At 41.7% G+C, this 25,191-nt stretch overlaps 3 protein-coding genes across 5 annotated transcripts in view; 2 read left to right on the forward strand and 1 right to left on the reverse strand.

The window, feature by feature from the left end:
- Positions 1-2,885, forward strand: part of LOC110987839 (uncharacterized) — a 22,867-nt gene extending 19,982 nt beyond the window's left edge. For both annotated transcript variants that reach the window (XM_022250947.2, XM_022250948.2), the window contains exon 17: positions 89-2,885. In XM_022250947.2, the coding sequence (XP_022106639.2) occupies positions 89-302 (214 nt within the window). In that variant the 3' untranslated portion in view covers positions 303-2,885. The remainder of the gene's footprint in view (positions 1-88) is intronic.
- wrnip1 (WRN helicase interacting protein 1) lies at positions 1,964-11,971 on the reverse strand. Of its 2 annotated transcripts, none has more exons than XM_022250973.2 (8): positions 11,768-11,971; positions 9,240-9,943; positions 8,169-8,363; positions 7,357-7,628; positions 6,674-6,930; positions 5,972-6,127; positions 5,308-5,387; positions 1,964-4,158 (listed from the first exon to the last, which is right to left on the reverse strand). In XM_022250973.2, exons 2-8 carry the CDS (start codon positions 9,924-9,926, stop codon positions 3,886-3,888), a joined length of 1,920 nt encoding a protein of 639 aa, XP_022106665.2. In that variant the 5' UTR covers positions 9,927-9,943; positions 11,768-11,971; the 3' UTR covers positions 1,964-3,885. The 2 variants fall into 2 exon arrangements, with proteins under 2 accessions (XP_022106665.2, XP_022106666.2); XM_022250974.2 differs by lacking the exon at positions 11,768-11,971 and adding an exon at positions 11,641-11,746.
- Positions 11,972-16,890: 4,919 nt separating this feature from the next.
- cmip (c-Maf inducing protein) overlaps positions 16,891-25,191 on the forward strand; it is a 56,882-nt gene continuing 48,581 nt past the window's right edge. The window contains exon 1 of the mRNA XM_022250931.2: positions 16,891-17,659. Within this exon, the coding sequence (XP_022106623.1) occupies positions 17,471-17,659 (189 nt within the window). The 5' untranslated portion in view covers positions 16,891-17,470. The remainder of the gene's footprint in view (positions 17,660-25,191) is intronic.

A 25,191-nucleotide genomic window follows, 5' to 3' on the forward strand; every position in this document is an offset into this window, starting at 1 on the left:
ACTTCCATCTCGCGGGATAGCTTTGAATCCACATTTAGAGTTTTGTTTTTTGTTGGTTTGTATTCCTTGACTGCCCTGCTCTTGCCAGTGAGTGCGAACGCAAAATCGGCAAGGAGTCTTTCAAGAATGCGTACGCATTCCTCAAGGCAGCGCGATTCGGCGACAGAAGGTCGGCGGGCGATACCACCATGGATGAGGGGGAGATCATGAAGGGGCTGAAGAAGTTTGTCAAGAACCCCAGTGACTGTTTCCTGATTGACCAGCTGCTGTTCCTGGAGGAGCAGGCATCCTTCGACAGATAACAGGCGAGGGGCAGCGTGATTTCTTTCCCTCTGGATTTGGAATGGCCAACACTTATTCAGACAGACGCTCTGTCAAGAGTCACTATTTCCAGAAGAACAAATAGACCAGTTGCAAGTGAGTTGTAGGTATGTCTGGCTCCCCTCCCGTTTGTCTCTACCTAAAAACCTGAGTGAAATTTATTTTTAATGAGCTATTCCTGAAAATCAGAGATTCGAAGTACATGTACAGTGTACATAGAAAATTCCCATTGAACAAGAGGTCACATAATGAGATGAATGTTGAGATACTGGAAAATTTGCCCAGCCAGTGAACTGAACATAACACTTAAGAGTGTTTCCTTTGTAAATCATATGATGCAAGATATGGGGCGGAGAGAACCCCCTGCCTTTGTGTTGGTCATTGTTTGATCGGAATCTCAGGAATTCTGTACAGACTTCTGGGGGGAGATGTGTTAGGTAACAATAGTCTAGAGTGTGTACAGGGATTGGACATGGTGGGGGGTACCCATCGGCCCCATATCGTGCACGGTATCTTGTAAATGACTGTACAGATCCTATAGCATTCCTCAATAAAGTTCACTTTTGTAATTCTGCCCGTGTTCAAGTTGGGCTAGAAGTGGTGAGTTCATCCACTGCAGCTAAATATTTCAGTCTCAAAGAGTTGCCAGAAATTGATACTTGTTGAGATTTGTGTCAGAATAAGCCAGAGTTGAGTGTCGTGTAAAAATTTCAAATTGCGACTTGAAGTTGAAGCCATTCATTATTTACCCACACTTCAGCAAGAGACACCTGTTGTTAAAAATTGGTATCAGAGGCTGCCAAACCAGCCAATCTCTGAGCTCACCTTGGCTGTGAAAAGTTCCCACTCATAGTATATTGCAGACGCCAGTGATGCTTTACTTTAAACGTATTCCACTGTATTCCTGTATGTCATAATTTTAAAACAGTAAGCGGCAAAAACAGTTATTCTGTTTCATCTGTTAGAGAGAAGGCATAGATTAGTCCATGTGTTTGGATACCCAGCTTAGCTAGCCTGTGTATTTTCTCAGAGCCATTTGTCCAGCTGGATACGTCTCTTCAGCTTCCTGCAAACTTTGGGCAGATTTTAAAAATTCTATCATCTGCTGTTCGCTTCATTTATTTTGGGTACGAATCAAAACAAGCAATATGTATTCTGTGTAACTGATTCTTTTTTTAACAGAAGTAGACCTGTACATACTGTATTTTTGTTACTCATTTGTTCATATCCTGAATTGTGTGGTTACTGGATATCATAAGCAATTAATGTTACAGTGGGGTATATTTCACCTGGCAATTCTCTGTACAGTATTCGTTGCTTTAAACACGCTTTTGCCTTGTGTGATTTGGGTTTTGAAGACAAGATATTCAGTTTTTACACTGTATGCACTGCACGCGATCGTCATTTCTAACAAACTGTAAGAAGTGCTTTTTAAGTTGATCTTCCGTCCACACAGTATTGCCTTCAGCATGCAAGCTCAGTTGAATCTTATGTATGCGATTATTGTCAATATTTTTTAAAAGTACTTAAATTTGATTTTTTTTTATCTAACAGGTCCGTCATGACTGAATTACTATTTGTAAGATTCCAAAATGCCGCAGGCTGAGCCTTGTTAGAAACAGGCAAGGAAACATAACCAAAGTTAAGCTTTTATGCTGCAAGTACTTTGTTTTGTCCTGTTGCTGGCACAAGGCGTGTACGTGACGACACCGTCATAAAAAGTTACAATTTTCTTCTTTCCATCATAAAACATCTGACTATTTCAGTTTTATCCATTACATCACTTTCATTAGAAAAATAAAATAGCAAAATATCATGCACATGAAAACTTACCATGTCAAACAAGATCATGTTTTCAGGTCAGTTGTTACTGGCTGTAACAAGTAACTATATTATACTGAGGTACAATTAAAGGTAACTGTTTTACCAATTATGGAAAATCATTTCCCAGGCTACCTTTCTCATGAATACATTTTTCCCTTGTTTACAGGGAAATAAATTTACAATAACTTATTGACCTAAAGGCAAGTCAGTTTTATCTACGGTATGGAGAGAAAAAAAAATTACACAGAAGCACTTTCGGGAAATCCATCAGTATGGCAAATGAAAAGCCACCAAGTAACCCAAGCTGCGTGGGCCAATAATGTACTTGTTCTTTTACTGATTAGATGTCATCATGAGAGCGTAATATCAATCATGCAATATGCGCCTTAATGCTATGTGGTGTTTAAAGTAGATTGTGTCAGAATTGTCCCTCGTTCCTACGGATGTTGCCACACGTTTCTTCGTGGGTAAAGTATTGTATTCATTTGCCCACTCCATGTTAGAATAGACAGGACTCTGTGCTTACATTGCAATGTGGCAATTGCTTAAATACATGTATCAACAAGGGACTACTTGACACAGACAGTACTGAGGGGCATGCTACAATGCCAACATTAACATACATGCAGTCACTGGCGTATGTACAAAATGACTTATTTGCAATGTTCTGTGTATTTATCAATTAAAAAAGGTGTGATTTTTTTCTAATAATAAAATATGCCATTGGTGATAAATCAGAACTCGTTTTCAATGGTCCACATCCTACACTGCTGTGCTGATTTTCATTTCCTTACCAAATACAAAAGTTTGAGTCACTGAGGGAAAGATCTGACGAACTACAAATTCAAAGCACTCAAACTGTTCCTTGAAAAACCATGTGGAACACTGAGGCTGCATGTGAGACAACTAGGGCTGAGTCAATTCGAATAATTCCCTATTCGAATATTCAATTTACAATTTGATCGAATATCCGAATATTCGGTCGCACCAACTGGTAGATTGTTGATGAACAAACTATATACAAAATCAGTTGTAATAATACACACAATTGTACATTATGATCAGTATTATAGCTTCTCATATCTAGGAGTATCTCCAGCAACGATTTAGCAAGATTTAAGAGATGAACAAGACTTCTTGCCCTTTTGAAAATTTCTATTCCTTTTAATTGCTTATGGAATAATGTACTTTTTAAATTTAAATCGATGTAAGATTTCTGTCACTTTTCATTAGAATCTGCTTGAAACAAGTTTTCTCATTTAAAACTAAAGAAAATTTTCCCTTCTCATGAATTTTGCATTTGAATATTCAAATTTGAAAAACAATATTTGAATATTCGACAATCGATTCGGATATTCGGCACAGCCCATATAAGAAGTGCACTAACAAGCCATTGGCCACTGTTGTAGTGGAGACTGATACAAGACCAGACAGAAGGAAGGTGGTGGTTCTATACGAAGTATTCAAAGGGCTGGGATGAATTTCCTCAATGCCTAACCTACCTTGCTTTTAGTGCAGGTGACATGGAGCATCGAACTCCAATGTGTGCTATGTTTGTGGTAGTTTTTCATTTGTTAACTCCACCCACATGTGTCGCTGAGCAAGCCTATTTACTACAATCACTCCTGTAAAGCCGCTAACAACCTACTCCTTTGAGAGGAAGAGCTTCAGCTGAGCTTGCTCTTCAATGAGAAACTTACACCAACCACTACAAAGTTGCTCTGATGAGGAGAGCGCAACTTACAGAAACAGATCAGCATTGTCAAAGAAGTCCACATGCTTGATGCATTCGGGCAGGAACCTTTGATCACCCGCTGCAGCACTGTGCACGTACCCCTTCCCATGACCTAGGTCCCTCATCAGCTGGGTGGATGCTGGCCGGAGGTGAAGGGGCACACCGGGCAGCGGACCCTCGTACTCCTGGATGTGCTTCTTGACGCTCATGAGGGCACACTCCACCATGCTGGATTTAGGGGCCTTGGCGAGGTAGATCACGCACTGAGCAAGGACCACCTTAAAAAATGGCAGAAAATAAGATTGCAATTCTGCCAGCGAGTTTACCTTGATTAAATTAGTAAACAAATTCCCCCGGGGCAAGTAGTCCGTCTTTGAAATTGGGCAAACTGAACCCCATTACAAATTCTAGTAAAAATCCTGTACTTTGTATCACCATACCATGTTTTCACAGCAAAAACTTCATTTGTTTTGCCACTTTCAGCTTGGTACATTAGCCTTCTTTGTACATGAGGGGCTCACTGGATTGGGAAAAGTTGTTCAGTTAGACTTGCTGTCAGTCCCAGAAGCTATAGCAGTGACCATGGCGACCCACTCGCACATGTGCCTACAACATTAAATGCCTCTGACCAATAGAGTTATGGCTTGAACAAAATACATATGTGCCTCAAGTTGATAAATGTGTGTGATGTGAGCGTGTGGACCAGCACAGTTGTGGCATCTGCCAAGATTAGACTGTATGCCATGACTAAAGTGCATTCAACACAATATGGGGTCAATCGCAGGTCAGAGCAATTAGCACAAACATATAGACAAAAACAAGTGAAAACCTATCCAAAAAGCAGACAGCGTGTACTTTTTTTTTTCAAATGAGAACATTGGCTAAGAGTTTAAAAGCATTTGACACCTGCTGAAGAAAATTGGAAACCAACATCACTGTACAAAATTTCCCCGGTCAAAGAACCACAAGGCCCAGGGCAGTATTTGCACAGGAGGCTCTAGTGACCCCTACATGTACAATGAACTCATTTCCACCCTCCGTACAGTGCACGTTTTATGTGGAGCACTACAGACTGTGTGGGTGTTGGATGTCTGTGCTTGTTGACTTGATGGGTTTGAGTGGGTGGTTTCTGTACTCAGTGTCTATGGATAACTTGTTGCAATGACATTAAATCCCTGACAAGCCAGATGTGCTGTCAGCTGCGAAGTCCGTTATCATAAATTCTGTAATGGGTTCACGTGGGTGTAAATGAATGACAACGGTGCAGCCAGACAAAAAGCAGTTAGTGCTCAACAAAAGCACAATGATTGACGGCTTTCTGCTCACGGAAGATGTTTAATTTTTCAGCAAGAGACGACTTAAGTAGAGGCGGCAAAGTCCTTTAATGGCGAGGAAATGGAAATCAAGCTCTGGAGGAAACTTCTCACCTCACACGCCGGCACGCCGAGGAAATGACAGGCCTGGTGCGTTGATACCGCCTGAGTTAAGGCCTGCGGATCGGCTAGACCTAGGGCCAAAGCCAGGAAGAATGTCAGTGAACTACAGAGGGGTAGGGAATCGCACAGAGCCTCCCACTCGATACTTGTAATCCCTCCCCTAATTTAGGGATTGATGAGAAAAAATAATATGCATTCCCCCCCCCGGCAAGAGCCATACTGTTCCTGTGATGAGCTCCCCTAGCAGGAACCATGCCTCTCCTTCAATGCCCAAAACTGGCGACTGGGCTGAGTGAGACCCTCCAAGCACTAGCCCCCTGTGTACTGAACCCCAATGTGCAGGACCTTGCCTCTCCAATATAAAACTGCACTGAAATTCACCAATCGTTCATAGGTGAGACAGCCAGCTGACCGGACCTGATGGCGAACTTTGATTAGAAGTCACTGGGAGAAATTTCATTACTAAAACAAAGAATGGTCAGGAAACAGGCTTGAAATTAAGTTGTTCTGGCAACCTTACCAATCATTCTTTACCAAAGTCATGAAAATACAGAAACGTCATCAACATTGAAAATCTGCTACTTCAGCAACAACGGGCACTATCATTTATCATTCCCTGCATTTTAACCCATTCCATTCAAATGATGATACTCACCGACGTCTTCACTGGCGAATGCGATGAGTCGGCGTGCAATGTACAGGGGGTCCTCTCCTCCGATGAGCATGCGGGCTAGCCAGTACAGGGCTGCATTTGCGTCACTACCCCGCATCGATTTGTGAAGCGCCGATATGCAGTTGTAGTGTTCGTCCCCTTTTTTTTTGGTTACACAAAGACGATGCCATTTCATCAAATATTATTAAGTAACCGAACCGCACAAGATCCACAGACTCCCTGCAGGAACACCACAGCTGTGCTGTCGCTCACGGGAGCTTGCACATGTATGCGCAGACCTGCTTGTTCTATAGGTGGGGTTGGGGACTACATCTGTTGAATTATTGATCTGTGGGGACCAACTTGGTTTCAACTTTCTTAACAAAAGAAATTGTCCTCTCACTGCGGTAATGGCCAGGCCATGTATGTACTGGTTTGTGTATGGCATAGAGAACATACAGCCAATTTTCATCAGAATGCACACAAATTACACACTGCTAGAAAGATAAAGAGCCTGTGTAATGGCCGAATAACAAGAAAACCAGTGGTTACAGGAAAAAGTACATGTATGCACGTATGTATTATACATTGAGAAGAGCCCTATGACGTGAAATATTGCCATTTGTCTGCCAATCCAATGAGTGCTTTATCCACCCATAACTCTGCAAGAATTGAAAAATGAGACTAGAAGTTTCAAAACTTTACCTTCCCGATCGTACATAACATGAGTCCGCTGCAGTGCGTCCTTTATATGGCTCACTGAGATGGGGCACTTCGGTCCTGTGCCACAGCCAACTCCTGGACCCTTTACATAGTGCTGTGAATCCCCATTCACGCTCTGCTGAGGCACGGCAAGCTGCGACTCAGTGACCATCTGCAGTGTGTTGAGGGCGCTCCGCGCGTCGCCGTCGCAGAGATTGGCAAGGTAAGTCAAGGCTGTCTTCTCTATGCAAATGGATGATCTGAAAAACACCATCAACTGCCAGAGCTGCAGATTACATATGGGCACTGTGTTCAAGATGCACACATGCCTCAACTGGTTTAATCTTCCTGCTCACCTCCTATGCACGGCATCATCTCTGATAATGTCGTGTTACATGTGGACAAACAGAAGTCTTTCCCAAGCTTGAAAATGAGAGAGATACATGATCCTCGCCACAGTGCGAATCCAATAAAAGAAAATTGTATATGGGACAAATTCAAAACTATAAACAATAATTCTTATGTGGGGTAGGTTTTGTGGATGACTTAAATTGCTTTTGGGAAGGCCTACTTGTTTTGCAATTTAGAATATTTGAATATTTGGTGGTGAAGGGGACAGAGATCAAGGTATCTACTGCCATCACTGCTCTGTCTAGTGAACCAGTAATTCTAAAAGTAGTGCCTACCGGCTGTCAGCAGGTCCACTCTCTGCCTGTTCGTCATCACTGCTACCTTCTTGCCCATTCCCTTTCACCTCCTTCCCCTGTTCGAGTACAGCCACCCCAAGCTCGGCGGCCGCCCTCCGCAGAATTAGCACCAGCTCATCAGTGGTCAGCTTGTTTAGGACTATCACCCGGCAGCGGCTCAGAAGGGCGCTGTTGACTTTGAAGGAGGGGTTTTCGGTGGTGGCACCGATGAGCGTGATGGTGCCGTTTTCGACGTGCGGGAGAAATGTGTCCTGCGGTTCAGAGTCGTCGTCACAAAGATTATGAAAAGTACGGGAAAAAACAAGACAGAAGCAGTTTTGAACCAACAGAATGATACTCAACTATCAAACACAGACTCTCTGACACTTAAAACATAAAAGTCAGCCCATGTTCGAACCCTAGAAATTCCATGGTGCTTATAAAACTTGGGAAAGACACTTTACCATAATTGCCTCTATTGACCCAGTATAATGAGTACCTGTGACGGTAGAGAACAACTCAAAGTGCGCCGACCTCAACCTGGTGCTACAAAAAACTGACCTAATGGCTCAGTGAACAGGGGTAATAATAACAGACCTCTGTAAAAACGACACCACAATGTGATTTCACGTGTACTTTCCAATGTTGCTCACTGGACCGTGGGACCCTGTTGGCTCACCAGATAAGTGGACATGTAAACAACGTATGACATCATTGGTACATGGGCTTTTGAGGTTGTAAGACAGTTTGCTGGAAAACAAGGCACTACATGAACATCACATACTTTTATAATTATTTTCGATTATTTGTACCTGCTGGAGTTTATTAAAGCGATGTATCTCATCAATGAAGAGGATAGTCTTGCGTTTGGTCATCCTCTGCTCATTGGCCGCAGCAGTCACCGCATCCTTGACGGTGGAAACGTTAGCTAGTGTGGCAGACATGGACACAAAGCGCGCTTTGCCGCTAGCTTTGGCTCGCTGAGCGATTATGTTGGCCAGAGTGGTCTGAAACGAAGAGGGGGAAAAAAGGCATTAACACCACCAGGGTAACAGGTAACCACGCATCACAAAGAAGTATTGTGCACTTATCCTCTGATATATCTACACATGCAGCCAGGTACAACCCTGAAGAAAAAACTGAGGGACCCTTCCCGTTCCTTCGCTGTTAGCAGCGTTAGAAAGGATTAGCATAGAAATATGCGTGCATGCACAGTAGATTTGTGCCAGCGCAAAAGAACATGAGACTTTAAGTACTATTTAAGAGACTCCCAAATTGTAGGATGCTAAAACATATTATGCGATGATAGAGTCAGACTGGCACATGAGACAACCAGTCCATATCTCCTATTCAGAATAACAGGAGTTTTATCCAGACAAGTAACTGGTACATGCACACCCTACACACTCTCTGTAAGGCTGTGCCACAAGACTTAATCAGCAGTTCATGCTTTGATGAAATTGGATTGGGTGCCAGTCTAACAATTCTTCAGAGTGAAACCACTGACTGGGCTTTGCTCTGTATATATGTGGTCCACAATTTGGAAGAAAGTTCTCACTTGAAATATGATTCTGGTGAATTGCTTTTGCCCTTATATTGTCTATGCTGAATGGAAATTTTCCAGAAGATAGAAGTTGGCCTGATTTTGTTTTGTTACTGTACTCAGTTGGGGTATGGGGATATGACAACCAAGAAGCTTTTGAAATTTCTCCTTCTCTGACCCCTTTTCTGACCAGAAGGTCCTTGAGGCCAGGGGTGCTAAACTGCAGCACAAAGCATATCAATAACTTTCATAAACATGGGTGATGTTTTCTTTGTTTGACACAACTCCCACCTACTAGAAACAGTTGACAGGGAGAAATGTACTCTTCCAAGGGTCTAACCTTTCCGCATCCGGGTGGACCCCAGAATATCAAGGACGGAACTGCATCACTCTCCAGGAGCTGCCTGAGCAATGACCGATGTCCGATGGCCACTTCCTGCCCGACAAACTCGGCAAAGCTCCGGGGGCGTACCCGCTCAGCCAGGGGCCTGAATTCCATCTTGGCTGGACGAGCGGGCGTCTGGACGGACAGTTCCTGTGACGACAACGACGACTGTGACAAGGAAGGAGGTGTGGCTTCTAAATCTGATAAGGGCATCTTCTGTGGGAGGTTGTGTCCCGACTTTGAAACGGGCAGCTTACTTTTCATCTTGTTGGCTGTCCGCTCCTCCACAACTGCCTTAGATGGCTTGCTGACAGGCCGCAGTAAGGAGCCCCACTGGTTTAGTCGTTTCCTCTTTCCCGATTCGCTGTCACTTTCAACCTCTTTGGGTTTATCAAGGCTGGCATCCTCTCCTGATCCCATCCTTTCTACAGACCCTGGGGAGGCTGCTGGCTGGGCACCTTCCGATGACAACCTTGCTCTTTTCCTCTGGGACAATAGCGTCTTCCCCGATGGGCCATCTGATGACTTCGCACCATCATCTGTGTCATGTTCCTCAAGAAGACAACTGTCGATGTGTTTGTTCATAGACTGCATGGGAAACTCCCTGTTGCAGATTGGGCACTGTGCTCGCTGGGATGACATCTCTTTTCATTATTTAGCTGCAGAGTATTGACAACAGATATATATGTGTAACCCGTACAAACTGGATATACTTGCACTGAAGGTTGATGTTTTCAGAAAGAAAAGGCCCACATATTTTCTTTTTAAGAAAACCTAATGCAGCTAAAATAAATAAACACTTCACCTACACCAACTTAAAACCCCAGGTGTACCATTCGTTTGTGTACTTGTGTGTTTTTTTTCAGTCCACTAATCAGCAAGAGTTTTGTATCCGACCAGCAAGTCGGATACGTTGGGTAAGGGCAAACCCGTTATATATAATTAACATTTCCCCAATGCAAAATACATCTTGAAAATAGTTCGCGGTACCCGCTGCTTCATTTGACTCGGACCGGCCAGCCGACCCCGGCAAGCTCGGTGGTCGAGTGGTTAAGACATCGGCACTAGTAAGCAGGAGGTCGTGGGTTCGAGTCCCACCCAAGTAAGCTTGTAAGGTTTTTTTGCAAGCTCTCGTACAAGCACTGAGCATACAGTGCTTATTAATATACATTGGGTAAGGGCAAACCCGTTATATATAATCAGCAAGTCCTTGTCACCTACATGTACAACAAGCAGGCATTTCTCCACCTGAAGGAGCGTGCCATTTCTATGAGTGTTTGCCAACAGACAATGCAAATTCCATCCCACACTACATCAAAGACAAGTCCAATCAGCTTGTGAAAAACTTGTGTTGTCTGGAGAAAAGTTTAAGTTGTTTCTCATATGCTGATGCTGTATAAAAACTTAAACGTGTGGAGGGCAATCCTTACTTTTAGAACCTGCTACTAAATGTACATGTATGTATGTCTTCAATTGCCAAAACTGGTGAGAATTCCACATTTTCAAGTCAAATTCTCTCTTTTGATAGATGGTTGGAGTCTATCAGGCCTACTGGTTGACTGGGTATTGAGGAACAATGGTGTAGCCCCTCAACTCACCCCCCCCAAGTCTATTAAAACTAGAGATGAAATTCCAGAATGTAGTTAAACTTCTGTGGGCCAACAGACTAACTCTAAAGCAGTTAGAGGACACAAAATAGAGCCTGAAAGTAAAAGGTCACGCAATGAACTTCTCCCTTGTGGAGTCTGCCTATGGAGATTTGACATTGGGCTGTCCCATCACGTTCGATAATTTTTAGAAAAACAGTTTCTAACTAAAACCACCCCATGAAACATATTGGAATTTACCTTGGTCTTCCTCAAGTAATATTTAGGAAAAATCACCTGGCGAGTATGGGTGGAAATCTCACCTCGACCGTGGGGGAACATCAATTTACACTTTGGGGTGCACACCGTGTTTATTATCTTATTCCATTTGTAAAAACTCAAAAGGGGAAATCCTCGATCCATCAAGTCCTTTAGTATTTTGTTTTGCTTAAAACATGGAGGGGACATCGACATTGTGTCCCCCCATACCAAATTCATGGGGGGATGTGTCCCCCCCCCCGGGATTTCCACCCTTGCCGGCGAGGGGTAAAAAAAAAAATATTTATCTACGATCTTGCACGTCCGGCGATACCGTGCGTACCTAGGTCTCCTTGTTCATACAAGTTTGTTTTCACTCCCCATGCTTTCGTGAAAACGAGATTGTACACCGTTGCAAAGATTTACCGGTACATGTACCTGCTTACGGGGGGAGGGACATGTCCCCCCCGGTAGTTACGCCACTGCTGCGTAACTAACGTTAACTCGCCTACCTCATGCACAGGCCTACCCCCAGAACTGTCGGAGCGGACGTCAGACCCCGCAGTTCTGAGGGGTATCTCATGCAAAAACTTGAAGTTGAACCATGAAAGAATAAGAGCACATTGAAGTTGAACTTACTCTTCAGCAAACAAAAGTCTCAAAAATTTCAAGGGAGCACAAGTGCAGTCCTAAATGTTTCCTCGGGTTATTTTGATACCTCACGTCGAGTTTTAACATAGCGTTTAAGTGCTGAACTTTGGCGCCAGGCCGGAGCCACTCGGGCATGTCAAGCACTTCACTGTTCGAGCTAGGCTGCTAGGCGCAAAGGCGGCGCCCTGCATGGCGCTACATGCTGTGTCCATATCCACGCGTTACGCGTAAAGCATGATCATGTCGCGGCCCATTGAGATTATAAGTCCTGCCTGTAAATTTGTAACAGCGCCCCCTTCCGATCGTTCACTCTGAGCAAGTGCATCAGCCCTGCGCGCCCGGCCATAATGCATTACATGGATATGTAACACCGCGACGCCAAAAAATCACTACAGTTACGTACTGAGTAATCGGTCATTTTGTCGTTGCAGGCCACATTACAGCACAAAATTTAAACTGTTACTGAAGCTGCTTCATTATTTTTGTAATTTTATGCATAATAAAAGTTACATGATATACAAAGATAGAAACATACAATAAAAAATAAATCTCACTTCCACAAATAATGCTTACACAATGCTTACATACAAAGGATATACCACAAAAACGTGGTAGTGACGTAACTTTGAGTCTTTTTGTTTCGAAATTAAATTATTTTGTATTGATATTATTTTAAAATCGAGTTCATGAAATTACCAGTTCTTTCATTATAGCATAAAAAATATCGTTATCAGATCAAACATTTACATTCTACATGTAAATAAGAGGCAGGCATTTTATTTCTCTCCCTTCGTCTTTTCTTTATACTTTTCTATCTCTTTCTGCTCCTTTTTCTACCCTTTTCAGTGTACAATTTGCCCAACATTTTTGACAATCATCATCATTCTGCCAAAGGAAATAAATTTCGCGGAAGACGTTTTTCAATATGCTACAAACTGGAAGCATTAGATGCTGGATTCCGTTCACTATCCTATTCTATTTTGAGTTTTCTGTTACTTTCTTATGCGTTTTCCCGGTTCTAACTTCTTCTAGATTTTTGTTTGTCACGTCACACTTTGTACAAATATATATAATACAAGGTAATTCGAGACCAATTTAATTACTCGTATGGGCCTTACTCAGGCCGAACGTAGAAGAGGGCCTACATGTCAGGTTGATAGAAAATATCTCATTATTATCCCTAAATTGCACTTCCGGACTGCGTATCGACTCGGTTAATAGGAAAAATGACGTCACTAAAGGAGGGGTACTAATAAGGCTCTTTATTTTTGCAAAGGGCTTAATAGATGGAATTGTCTGCACGGTGCGGGTCAGAGGATCATGGTCCGAAGCAATGAAGAAGAAAATCGTGGCGTATCACTGCTTTGGGCAGGTTTCAGAATCGCGATAATTTCTTTTTCCCATGATGGAAATGTCCATGAATTTGTTTCCATCTTTCCTAAAATCTTTTCCAGGGTGGCAAGAGTGTGATAAATTTCTTTCCTGCATGAAATCTCTAGTAGAACTGATCATGCCGGAAGTATTATATTTTACATCATAGTAATGAAAAGCCTTAACAACTCGATCGCTGCTTTTAGTGCACAAACTGAGTCTTACTTGGTGCATTATGTAAAGTATATTAAAGACTATACGCAAAGAAGAGAGGCATTTAATGAGAATAGTATAGGAGTGATTATTATGATTTTATAATCAGGGCAGTCGATTATATGAATACGCAATCTAAGACCAAGCTTTAAGAGGCGAAGACACGTCATTACTGATAGTGATAGAATACCTTTTTTTTAGGAATGAACCTCGAGCTGGACCAAGAGAGGGCGCTTTTTTTTTTCTTAGCAACAGGGCGAGGCTCCTTTCGTCGGAACTGAACCTCGCTGGTACGTAATGAACACTCCAGACCCACACAGCTCTTCCAATCGATGAGGGGGCGCTTCTGCTCGACGCGGATACAATTCTTGGAGATTATGGCGCGCGTGGGGGGAGGCATTAAACCGGAAGTTAAACGCCCACGTGGCCAGCCACGAACTGCACAGGCACCGCTACAGTGTGCGCATGACCCGCGAGATGTGCACTGATGGAACCACAATGCTTCGCAAGTTCTGTGAATGGGATTGATCTATCTAGGCTGGGATGAAAACCCTTCCCACTCTGGTAACAAAAAATCGAATAAATAAATTCAGAAATGAAAATGAATTTATGCTTAAAACAAATGATGTCTCGTGAGGATCATTGTACATGTATACAATTAAGAACTGCATTAGCCTACCTATCGTCACCAACATCACGAAGTAGCACTCAACAGCACTTGCGTGCTACTTCGTGAGAACCGTGTTCACAGCAATTTCGCAATCGAGTATTGCTCATGTGTGTTTTGTCAATATATAAACATGGATAAAAACACTTTGAAAGGTCTAAAGTGATATGATTCACCCATAAATATGTGACTTAACTAGAGATGCTCTTAAAACTCGTTTAACTGTTTAAATTAATGAAGAGGTTAATTCCTGAAAACGACAATTCACAGAGCACGTGCCGCACGACACCGAGTGCTACTTCGTGAAAATGAAATAACACATTTCTGGTAAAATACCGGCGCGCTGAAGCGGCGCACACATCTATGGATGAGTACATATACTTAATGGTGTTGATGACGCCATGTGTCCGCCTGTCTGCAACAATACATCGATTGCTTCCGCTAAAGTCACGTGACCAATAGTGGGCGTCAACCCTATAGCAACGTGTGTTTTGAGTTCTGTTTTTCAAACTACAAAGCCGATTTACGTGTAGTACCCATTAGTGGTCTAAGTATGGCAAGTAGGCTTTATTTTTGGTAAATGATACATAATTATGAAACACTGCTCTTGGTGGACACCGTGTTGTTGATAATGAATACCCATTATAGGTCACGTGACTTGGCGGGTGCAATCGGTCTATTGAACATAAAGAAATATTGACGGCCTGACCCCCCCGGAAATATTCCTGGATCCTCCCCTGCCATCCCACTTCCCAGTGCCCCGTGGGGACGAACAAAACACGCATATACGCTTAATAATCGGAGGACTCCGAAATGCCGGGCCGTCATAAGATGAATTTGGTGAAAGTCGCTTACGTCCTTTGTGATTTGACCTATGTGATGTAACACACCAGAAATTCAATCAGTTTGAGAGTTTAGTCTCAACCTGGGCTGTGTATTCACTAATTCAGTATCACCTTGAGAGATGGTACGGGTAAAATCATAGTGACAGGTTTTGTAACACCTGCAGTATCAACATAATAATTTGAAAAATCCGTCCATCCATCTTTGAAAGTGTCTTCCAAAGTCTAAGGAAGCACAGTTTGCGGTATTTTCGTAGAGGTATATATATATTTTTATGGGTATTTTATATCTTCGGTGAAAAATTCACGCAGTAGCATTCTCTAACTCTGGTCAAGTTTCTGTTTTTACAAGATGGAGGCAGGTTTTAATAGTGAACTGATCTCAACAAAATGTCAAATTCTAGAGACACTGTTGACTAATAATCAGTAGGGGAAAAAGAACTCGGGGATCGGGCAGGTTTTTCAATCAAACCTTTGAATGTCAGACAGATATCAATTTCTTGATACATACATGGGCATAGGCGGGGGGTGTTCGGGTGCGGATTAACCCCCTCCCCGCCCGCGGAATGGAGTTCCGCTTGGGGTGCTTATATTCTTTATTTTGAAACCAAATGGCAGTCTACAAGACGGATCTCAGCTGTTAAGAAACACTTTCATTCTCTGATTCAAGTGCAAACTTGGAAGTTCCTCAACCGCCTCAGGACTGGAGTGTTACGGGCTGTTCCAACTAGAAATGGGGATATCTGGATATTGCCGGAGATGTAACCAACGATTGTAGAACTGCACCCCAGACCATGCAACATCTCCTCCAGTGTCCTGTCTTAGAGCAAGCCGGTGCACAGCGGATGACCTCGCAGTCTACATTGATATAGCCCCAAACAAATGCGCCCAGCAATGGCTGAAGTATATTTGATGTTTGTGGACAAGCTATTAGAAGAAGTACCAAACTGAAGACGAATTTATTGTGATGGGAGAGGGTTTGGTAGCATCTGTTTTTCCCGTGCGCACTTGCCTTCCTCGTCTAAATGCTGAAAGTAGGAGTTCCGGGTCCGTTTTCTTGAAAATTGCATACCCCTGAGCCAAAGCAGCCTACGCCCTTGACATGTATATAAGACACAGGAACTAGTCACACCAACGCGGGAGGGGGAGGGGAGAGGAACGGGGAAGAGAGGGGCGAGCGGGTGAGCGGGTTAGCGAAGCTGTTCTTTCCTCGTTTTGCACCAATGAGGCCCGGGTTTGAGTCCTGGCTTGGCCCAAGCTTTAAGTTTAAGTGCATTTGGTTTCCAGTCCATATTCGCTCTCACAGATTTTCTCCGGGTACTCCGGTTTCCTCCTGCCTCTAAAACTGGACCTTCTTCCTAACTCCGTAATGTGATGCTGATTTATAAAGGTTATGAATAAACGTATAGGCCTACAGTTATTTGCATTAATAGCCTTAGTGACTGAAAGCGCCATTATAACAACAACTCACCAACTTCTACAGTTTGCTTGGCAGCGGCGTGTCCAGCTGTTGTTGGGGGGGGGCAAATTTAAAAGCGAGTGTGGCTTTGATTTGGGCTTATTAAACATGATAATGTTATACTCGCTGTCCCAACATCCTCGCTTTTATTTCATGGTGTTATTTTCGTCGGGTTCTGGTGCTAACATTTAATAAATAAATATACCGATTACTTTCTTTCCTATGAGTGGGGGGGGGAGAAGGGCAAGTTGCCCCCACCCCCACTCTACTGGATACGCCACTGTTCCATGGTCAAATTTTACGACAAATTTCTTGTCACTTTGATCAAAATGATAAGTCTGTAAAGAAAATTTGTGATTCACTATCGTGTATATTTTTGTTTGAGGTCTGAATGACAATCTTTAAACTGAACGCGACTGACAGTCTCTACTGACGGTATCATGAACAATAAAAGTCTTTTCTTGTCCAATGTATTAAAGCTACATACCATAATTTAAAAGAGAGTTTATAATAATAAAATATGCGCGCGCATCATTTTCAATGCATATATAATCACATCACATCCCACCACCGCACCGGATACGCAGATCGGCCAGATAGCTTCGTGCATGGCCGCAGTTCGTAATTTTGCGAATGTTGACATCATAGCAAACGTTTTTGTGGAAAGGAACAATTGGGAATTAACTTCGCTTCTAAGCAGCATCTGTTCAACTCCAATTTCTTTACAGGATTTACCGGCTGCATTAATATGCGGACAGTACACGGCAAAGTCGAGAGTTAACCGCACGTTTTTGGTGGATCTTCGTACCATGATCGTTCCCGCTGGTTGCGATCTCCAGCTCAGCCTGTAGCTCGCTACCGACATTTTTTCGGCCATTACACGCCTGCTGCTGTGGCTTCGTAGCTGTCAATTCACCCAGCAACTAGCGTTCGTAATCTTGGAATGCCAAACTCGTTTTGGTTTCTCTTTCGGGCCTAAAGTGATTTGTTAAAAGGTAGCCAACGTTAAGTCAGTGTGACGCCGTAAGACTTCACTGGTCGACTTTCGGTAGGTTAAATCGACTTGGCTGCATTGTTTTTTCTCCACGGCAAGGTTTTTTCAGCCACCATCCACCACGGCAGGGTTTTGGACGGCAGGTATGGCACAGACGAACGGAACGGTGAATTGTGGTGAACTCAAGTACAAAATGCTGCACGAAGGTGCGATACAAGTGTGCCGAATAAACCACGCGAGCAATGTGGTGAACAAAATAATGAACATGAAATTTCTCCGAAGATGGGAAATGCATCAGATAGTGCTGGGAGAGAGTACTCTGTATTCATTAACAGTAAGTAGTCACAAAAATTCCTGCATACGGCGGTAGGCCTAAACTTCTTGGAAATAACATGAGCGAGTAATGTTATATTAAAACAATGAACTAAATTTCATTGGATGTGAAGTGTTCGTATGGGTTGTTTTTGAATGGGCTTTTATGTTCAGAAGTTTTTGCTGTTTGGTCTGCTTCCCGTACTTTTGGTGCAACCTAGGGCCTACTTGTGTGTTTTATTCCTAAATCATAAATGAACATGACACTTGACAGTACATGTATATCGGCTAATTTATTTGAATGTCCTCAGGGCCTGAAGTTTTGGTCGAATATTAAAATAAGAACTTAAGTAAATGGTGAGAATATACGTACAGTTACAGTGGAGTGAAAACAGTAAAATCTTGTTGAGATGTGCTTGATCGTGTTTGTAAATATGTATAGGCCTATACTTGATAAAGTGATATTGCTTTGAATGAAACAAAATCAACATTTAACTGAACTGTCTTCATCATTGAAATCATGTCAGTTAAGTGCAATGAATGACTTGTTGAAACAAGTTTTTTTTATGACAGGCATATACGGTATATTGGAGATGATTGATTGTGTTCTAGTCATTTGCGTGCATAATTTTTGTGAGTTCACTTTTGTGCATTTAGTGCTGTACACATACATGTAATGTACATGTACCAATACATGTATTATGCTCATTAAGTGTTGCAGTAAAATTATATAATGAGCATATTGACATAAAAACATGTTTTTGTAGACATTGTCTTAATGTACTCATTTTTGAGTCAACTCGAAAAGAGCCGAATTAGTGGGCCTGATAATGAACAAATTCTTGTTCATGTTTTTTTTTATGAACAAGGCCATTTTGTGAAAATATAAGTGTAGTACACTGTGCAACCCAGCTTATGAAATACTTTTTTCTATTGCTGAATGCTGATGTGGAGTCGTGCCCCAAAGCTGGCGTGTTATGATGCACACAGGTTTTTTTGTAGGAAGGGAAAATTGTATTCGCTGTGTGTTCAAACCAGAAGAAAATTTCTGCAGTTGATGGTTTTCTGTGAATGTTTAACAGAGCCCCTGGGGAAGACGAGCACTAAATGCAAATCAGGCTGTTGGTCGGCATAGGTAGAAGCACAGGGCAAGGGAAAACAGGAAGTGAAACCTTTGTTATTGGATTGGCTACAATGACTAATACTGAGAGTCCAAAATAGCTGTGTTCCTTGTTCTGCACAGAAGCCCTGTATTTTGTGTTTTTACGTTATAGTACCTCATTTGGGAGGGTTCCGAATTCTGGGATTAGTTACTTACATGTACATATTGTTATAACCAGCATTCGCCATGACTTTGTGACCTTTCAGGTGGTGAAACAAAGGGTTTTGAAAGTTTTTAAAGAAAACGAAATCAAAATAGAACCAAAGCATTTCAGTAACTGTTTTACATTACATGTGGAGCTGAGCTGTGCACTCTCATTCAGCAGAAAGCAGTAATTGTTTTATTAATTTTTTGATAATGGAAGGTCAAGGAACATTGTAGGAAAGACAAAATAAAAGTGCCCTCACATGTAGATGTTTTGTTTGTTTTGTTGTCTTTTTTTATTTCAGAATGTGTGCCTGTTGTTGGCTTAATTATTTGCACCACTTGCACACCATTCGAGATTGAATTGGTGATGGAAAAGGTCATTTACTATATTTCACGCATCGGAATGTGCTACTTTCACTCTTGATGGTGTCTGTTTTCTATTCAAGTTGTACTCTAAGTGTGTCTTAGACAGAAATAAGACGTCTCCCACTAATTGTCAGTAAGGTGATTTCGGCCTACTAATTATGAAATTAGCCATTGAGATGATGCCATCTTTTGTTTTTCTGATGACCTGTCGGGCACCCAAATGAGTTGATGATAGAACACTTTTGGCATCAAATTCGTGCCTTTCAGTCTACCATCTCCCTTGGAAGGACTTTTTTCAAAGTATATGTAAACCAAGCACTCGCATGGGTGTACAGGAAGAGCTCTCCTTCCACTGGATTTTGCAAGGTTGTAAGACAAATGTCCGAGAAGAAACACAGTCATTGATATCGCGGAGTTGGGGAAATGAGAAATTTGGCCTTTAAAACAGATGAGTTTTCATCTGAAACCTATAATGTGCCGCACAGGTACATTCATGTTTTGAGTACCACAACTTGACACAACTTTACTGCAGGTTCATTTTACAGCACTTTGTTTACAATGTATTTGATTGAACTGTGGATCAAGCATAGATCTATTCATTGACTACGCCAGCTACATGTAACTGCAGTAGGGCAAATTAGAGATGATTAGTACATGTTCATGTATGTATATACAGTGCGATACATGTATGTGCAGAGGCTTATGAACCACGGTGTTTAATATGTAGGAATAGCGGGAGGGGGGTGGGGGCATGGGAGTGAAGAAATCAGTCATGTGAGTCATCTGCTTCCAAAGAAATCTTACCATCACTCAGGGAATTCTAATTTCAGAGGGGGGAGTGAGATCAGTTTGCCTTATCATCCGCCCCAGTGTGTTCCCTTTACTGGACAAGAGATAAACACATACAGGGGTCTGACAGAGATGCATGATAAGAAGGATGACAGCATGCACTGAGATTAACCTGTCAGAGCAGCATCTACACTACAGCTGTGCTGTTTGCTGAGTGAAGGTGTTGCTGGTATCAATTATCAGAAATGATAACATAAGAATCAGCTGTACATATGTACATGTATGTATTCTACCTGTACTGGTAGGGCTGATGTGAAATTGTGTACGTTTTTGGCTTTAATTATCACTCCTGCCGTGACTGGGGCAGAGGAGGTGTCGGTATCCAGGTTGTTCATTGAAATATACACTAGAGTGTGCAGTGCTTCCTAATACAGGTATATGTAGGTCAGTGTGAGGGTCACTGTGTGTTATGAACAGACGAGCATGCTTTGCTGTACATGTAAATGGTGGTACGTGTACCGGGGAAAAAACTTATTTAGAATCAAATCTGATCACCCACTGAAACCAATTTGTTGTACAAAATCACAATCCGGTTTAGTCTGTAGAAAAAATCTGACCACCTTTTGAAGGTACCGGTAATTCATATTATTGGCCAAGTATCCATGTATTCAATTGCCAAATTTCAAACACATACATGTAGCAGTTACGATGTGTATATGCTGTGTATTCAACAGGACAGATCGTTCCTGCATAATCCTTAAGCATCCTGCTTTCCCGTAAAGTGATTTCATGGGAAGTGGTTAAAGTTCACTCACTTGTGCATAGAATGAAGGAACAGGATGCCATTAGGGAATTGACGGATCCTAAGCAAAAAGTAAACAACTTACAAACAAGCATATTTTCACTTGTAATTGTTTCCATAAGGTTCCACTTTTTTGGGGTATATTGTTTAATGTTTTTGTTTATTTAAATTTGCAGAAAGTGCTACTGTAACTGTATACACAGTATAGCAGGTCTTTTTTTAACAGATCAGCTGCAGGTGCATATGAACACATTGCATGCACAACCCCAAAAAACTGCAGTGAACATGTTTTCAAATGGGCCTGCAGGCATTATGTTACTCATTAATTAATCAATCACTGCATGCAGGTAGATTACCCGGTACCTACATTGTACATGTACATGTACAGGCAGGTGGTGGAATTTTTCTTTTTCATGCGCATGGCCATTTCAAGAGAAATGTTGGGTGAACTCAGAGACACACCTTCTGACAAAGAGAGCTTGTGTTAGTTTACATGTACATGTATCATCAAGGAAAAGTATTAAGAGTGTGTGGAATCCACGGTGATGTATACACATCTGACTCTGGTGTCCACAGTTTGCAACAAAGAAGGAATGTTAAAGGGAAATCATTGAAAATGTGAAAGAATGGAGCATACTCGTATTTCTCTCTTGCCTTGGAGCTACATGTACATGCATACATCTACATCATACATGTACTGTACATACATTGCACAAGTACATGTACCATAATAACTACACTACATACATGTACATGTACAATTGTACCGTAGTTCATTATTGTACATTTATACATGTATGTATTGCATTCTTTTATGCACGTCATCGGTGAGGCCTCAGTGGATGCAAAGGATCCAATTTTGCCATTGTGGAAAACATGCATGTGTATACATGTACATGTATGTGTGACATGTCCGGGATGGGTTTGGCACCTGCGTCCCTCCAGAAGAAAATGAAGCCAGGATAGAGTTACCAATTTGTCTCTTTGAGGCCTCAGCAATAAATCTGGTAACAGGATATGTCAGCTCCTCATCACTGTGACAGAAATGAATTAGGCACTGAAAGCAACCCACAATACCCACATTGGGGGAGGGGCACCATTTATATCTACATGTATTTGGCAAGCCATACCTGTAGTGATTTTCTTTTTACATTGCACTATTTTTCCACTGCACTGTTACGCAAATGTTACTGCTGTTGTTGCTTGTGCTCATATTTATATTTGGTCATGTACATGTACTGCGGTACATGTACATGTGCACATATGCAGAAGGGTAGCCTATGCACATGTACCTTTTACACAACACCTGTCGTCTGATTTTGTGACTTGTACACGAACATGTCTAGGTCATACCAGTATGACAAATTATTTGATATTTATCCTGGGCAGGACCATGGGTAAAACACCCATGCATGATACCATTTCACTGTGTGCAAGCGTCAGAGCGTGGTATGCACGGTTGCGGCTCTTCCAACACAGAAAGAGCGTGGCACAGTGTGCATTCGTGCAGTGGACACATTGACGGCCCTGCACACAAATACAGAAGATTTGGGTGATATCGATAGGCGCAAAATATGACTAACATTTTGTCAGATCTGTCAGATGTGGACATTTCTGATAACGGTTACAAATGTTTTTACAGCAGAAAGAAATTAAACAGGTAGTCAAAAAAAGTAAGATCATAGGATCCTCTATTTAAGTGTGAACTGAGGCGGAGGGGAACATGAGAACATTTGATTGCGACTTGCATAAAGAGTTTACAGGTGATTTATTCAGGTGCTGTGTAACACAAATGATGAATGGTCCACCTTTTTGCAGTGCAAAGAATAATTTCATGAAGTGACAGATGGAGTTTTATATTGTTGCCTTGTGGAATGAAACAATGAGTCTGTCCACTCGTGAAGTTCTCCCTACCATCTCACTCCTAAAACATATTCATTATCTGTGTAATGTGATCTACACGTGAGGCAGGTTCCTTCAAAGCTGTTAATTTAACCAAAACTTGTTTTTTTTTCCCTATCCAGAGCGTGACACTAATTGATAACATTCTTAATTTAGTCCTGCTAAACCATGCAGTATGGCCATGATTAATTGTGCAGGGCGGTCTTTCAGGTTGCTGGTACATGTACATGTACATGTAGATGCCTCTTCCAAGCCATTATAAACCAGGCTGAAGTTACTTGATGTTTTATTGTCAGGGACATGCATAAATCTGCAATGCATAAATTACATGTACTGTACCCGTAACTTGTACATGCACTATACATGTACCTGTACCGTATTCATTAGAGTGAGTTTTCTATTCTGTGCTTATACACAATTTCGTGAATTTTGTGTGGGCCCCTACATTTTCTGTAAATTCCACGTATGCTGATCAGGTTCAGCTTTAGCTTGCTAAACATCATGGGCTATGCATATGGTAAATGTACATATACTGTACGTCAGAGGTGGGACTCTACACTTACCGGTATGTGTACTGGTACACTGAGGTACATGTACCGGTACCTTAGCTACCATTACCGGTTCAAGTATGAATTCATATCCCATGACCTAAATAATCTTGCTCATTTGAGCCCTTGAGTTCCACACATCCTTGTACTTGTACACGTGTACAGTACGGGTACATGCACACTGTACAATACAAGCGTTCTTGCATGTCTTGGGTTGGGATAGTCACAGAGCTGTTTTCTGGACAGGTTGCTGAAGTGGAAATTGCAAATGGAATTTGATGCAACAACTTTGAACAAGTGAAGAAGAATAGTCACTGTAGATTATGATATGTGAACTGTAGACTGTGGTCACTGGAGCCAAAATTGCAGCTAGGAATGATCTGTGGAGCTCCATGTACCGGTATAAATTTCTGAGGCTCACTAATTGAGCCAAAGTGCCGTAATCATCAGTAAAGCTGCAGCACCTTTTGTATGCGTACGTGTACCGGTAAGAAGCCAGTTGCCATGGTAACATAGATTGTGCACACAGGCATCAAAAGCATCAATAAATGAATGCAGTTTGTGTCTGTCTCCCTCCGTCCATGAGCAGTGCTGGAATGCATTATTACACTCTTGGGAAACACAAAACAGCAACAAATATATATTTTTTTTCCCACAGTTGACAAAAAGAGTTGCTATGTGCAATTACGTACATGGATGCCAGGATGTGTTATTTGTATAAATAGCTGGACTTGGTAAATAAAATTTGTTTTATGATGCACTCTGTCATGACTATTGTGATGATGATGAATGTGTTTTCTTTAACAACACCGTACAGTTCAGTTGTTGACGTCTTCCGCATTGCATGTTTATGTGTTAATTGATCGTAGAGATGGTTAAATGCCACATAAAAAATTGTTGTACATGTACATGTACAACAATATACTATACTGCATATACATGTTCATGTACCATACTGCAGAACACAAAGATACCAACAGAGTCCAATTATATACAATTGTACATGTCAAAACTGTTAAATGATAAATTCCAGATTCCCTCATAATTAATTCCCTTCTGCGGCATGTTTTAAACCTACTTGTTTGATAATGGTGTATTTTTATTAGTGTTTTTAATGTAATGTATTTATTGTAATTTAATTGATCTTTTAAAGCTGTTTTGTACTCAATTTTTGTAAATCAAACACTTTTAATCATGTGACTTTTTGTTTGATGTTTTCTTTCAAATAAACCGTAATGAATGAATGAATATATACCGGTAAATGAAATTTATTGGCTGTGGTTTTTATGCAGTTGGCATGCCAATTTTCGGTGCACCGGTACATCTAATCAATGTAAATGCACATACGCACCCACATACATTTTAAAAATACACCCATGTGCAGATGAGCATTACTAAAGGCAAAGATGCACATGTACATGCTCAAAGCACACGAAAAACAAATGAACATGAATAATTGGTTTAGCACTTGTGAGACATGCACCTGTCCATTCAATTACCACTGGACAGGGCATTCTCCACCCTTTAGTGGCAATAAGCATTTTCTACATGTATACATGCACTTACATACAGTGTATTCAAGGGAGATGGGTATAAACGTGGTTTGCACACAGTCTTACACAGGGCATTGTTTGTGCCACAAAATACCAGTGACTAAATACCAGTAGAATTGAGGTCAAACAGTGTGTTTGTACAACTATAAAAACTTTATGTTATACATGTAGGCGTATAACATGTACGTGTGTACATGTACATACATGTACATGTTTGTATACATGTATTGCAATATGGTAATGATTAATATACATGTACATGTACAAGACTTACATGTACATGTA

This window comes from Acanthaster planci, linkage group LG06 (assembly GCF_054643075.1).
Source record: "Acanthaster planci isolate LZ-2023a linkage group LG06, COTS_SCS, whole genome shotgun sequence".
In the NCBI taxonomy this organism is placed as follows: Eukaryota; Metazoa; Echinodermata; class Asteroidea; order Valvatida; family Acanthasteridae; genus Acanthaster; species Acanthaster planci.

Coding starts and splice junctions, on each gene's coding strand:
- wrnip1 (XM_022250973.2), bottom strand. CDS start 9,926: ATGTCATCCCAGCGAGCACAGTGCCCAATCTGCAACAGGGAGTTTCCC. Junction 6,128..6,673: donor TGTTATGTACGATCGGGAAG/GTAAAGTTTTGA, acceptor CCAAAAAAAAAG/GGGACGAACACTACAACTGC. Junction 4,159..5,307: donor TCGGCGTGCCGGCGTGTGAG/GTGAGAAGTTTC, acceptor CCATTTTTTAAG/GTGGTCCTTGCTCAGTGCGT.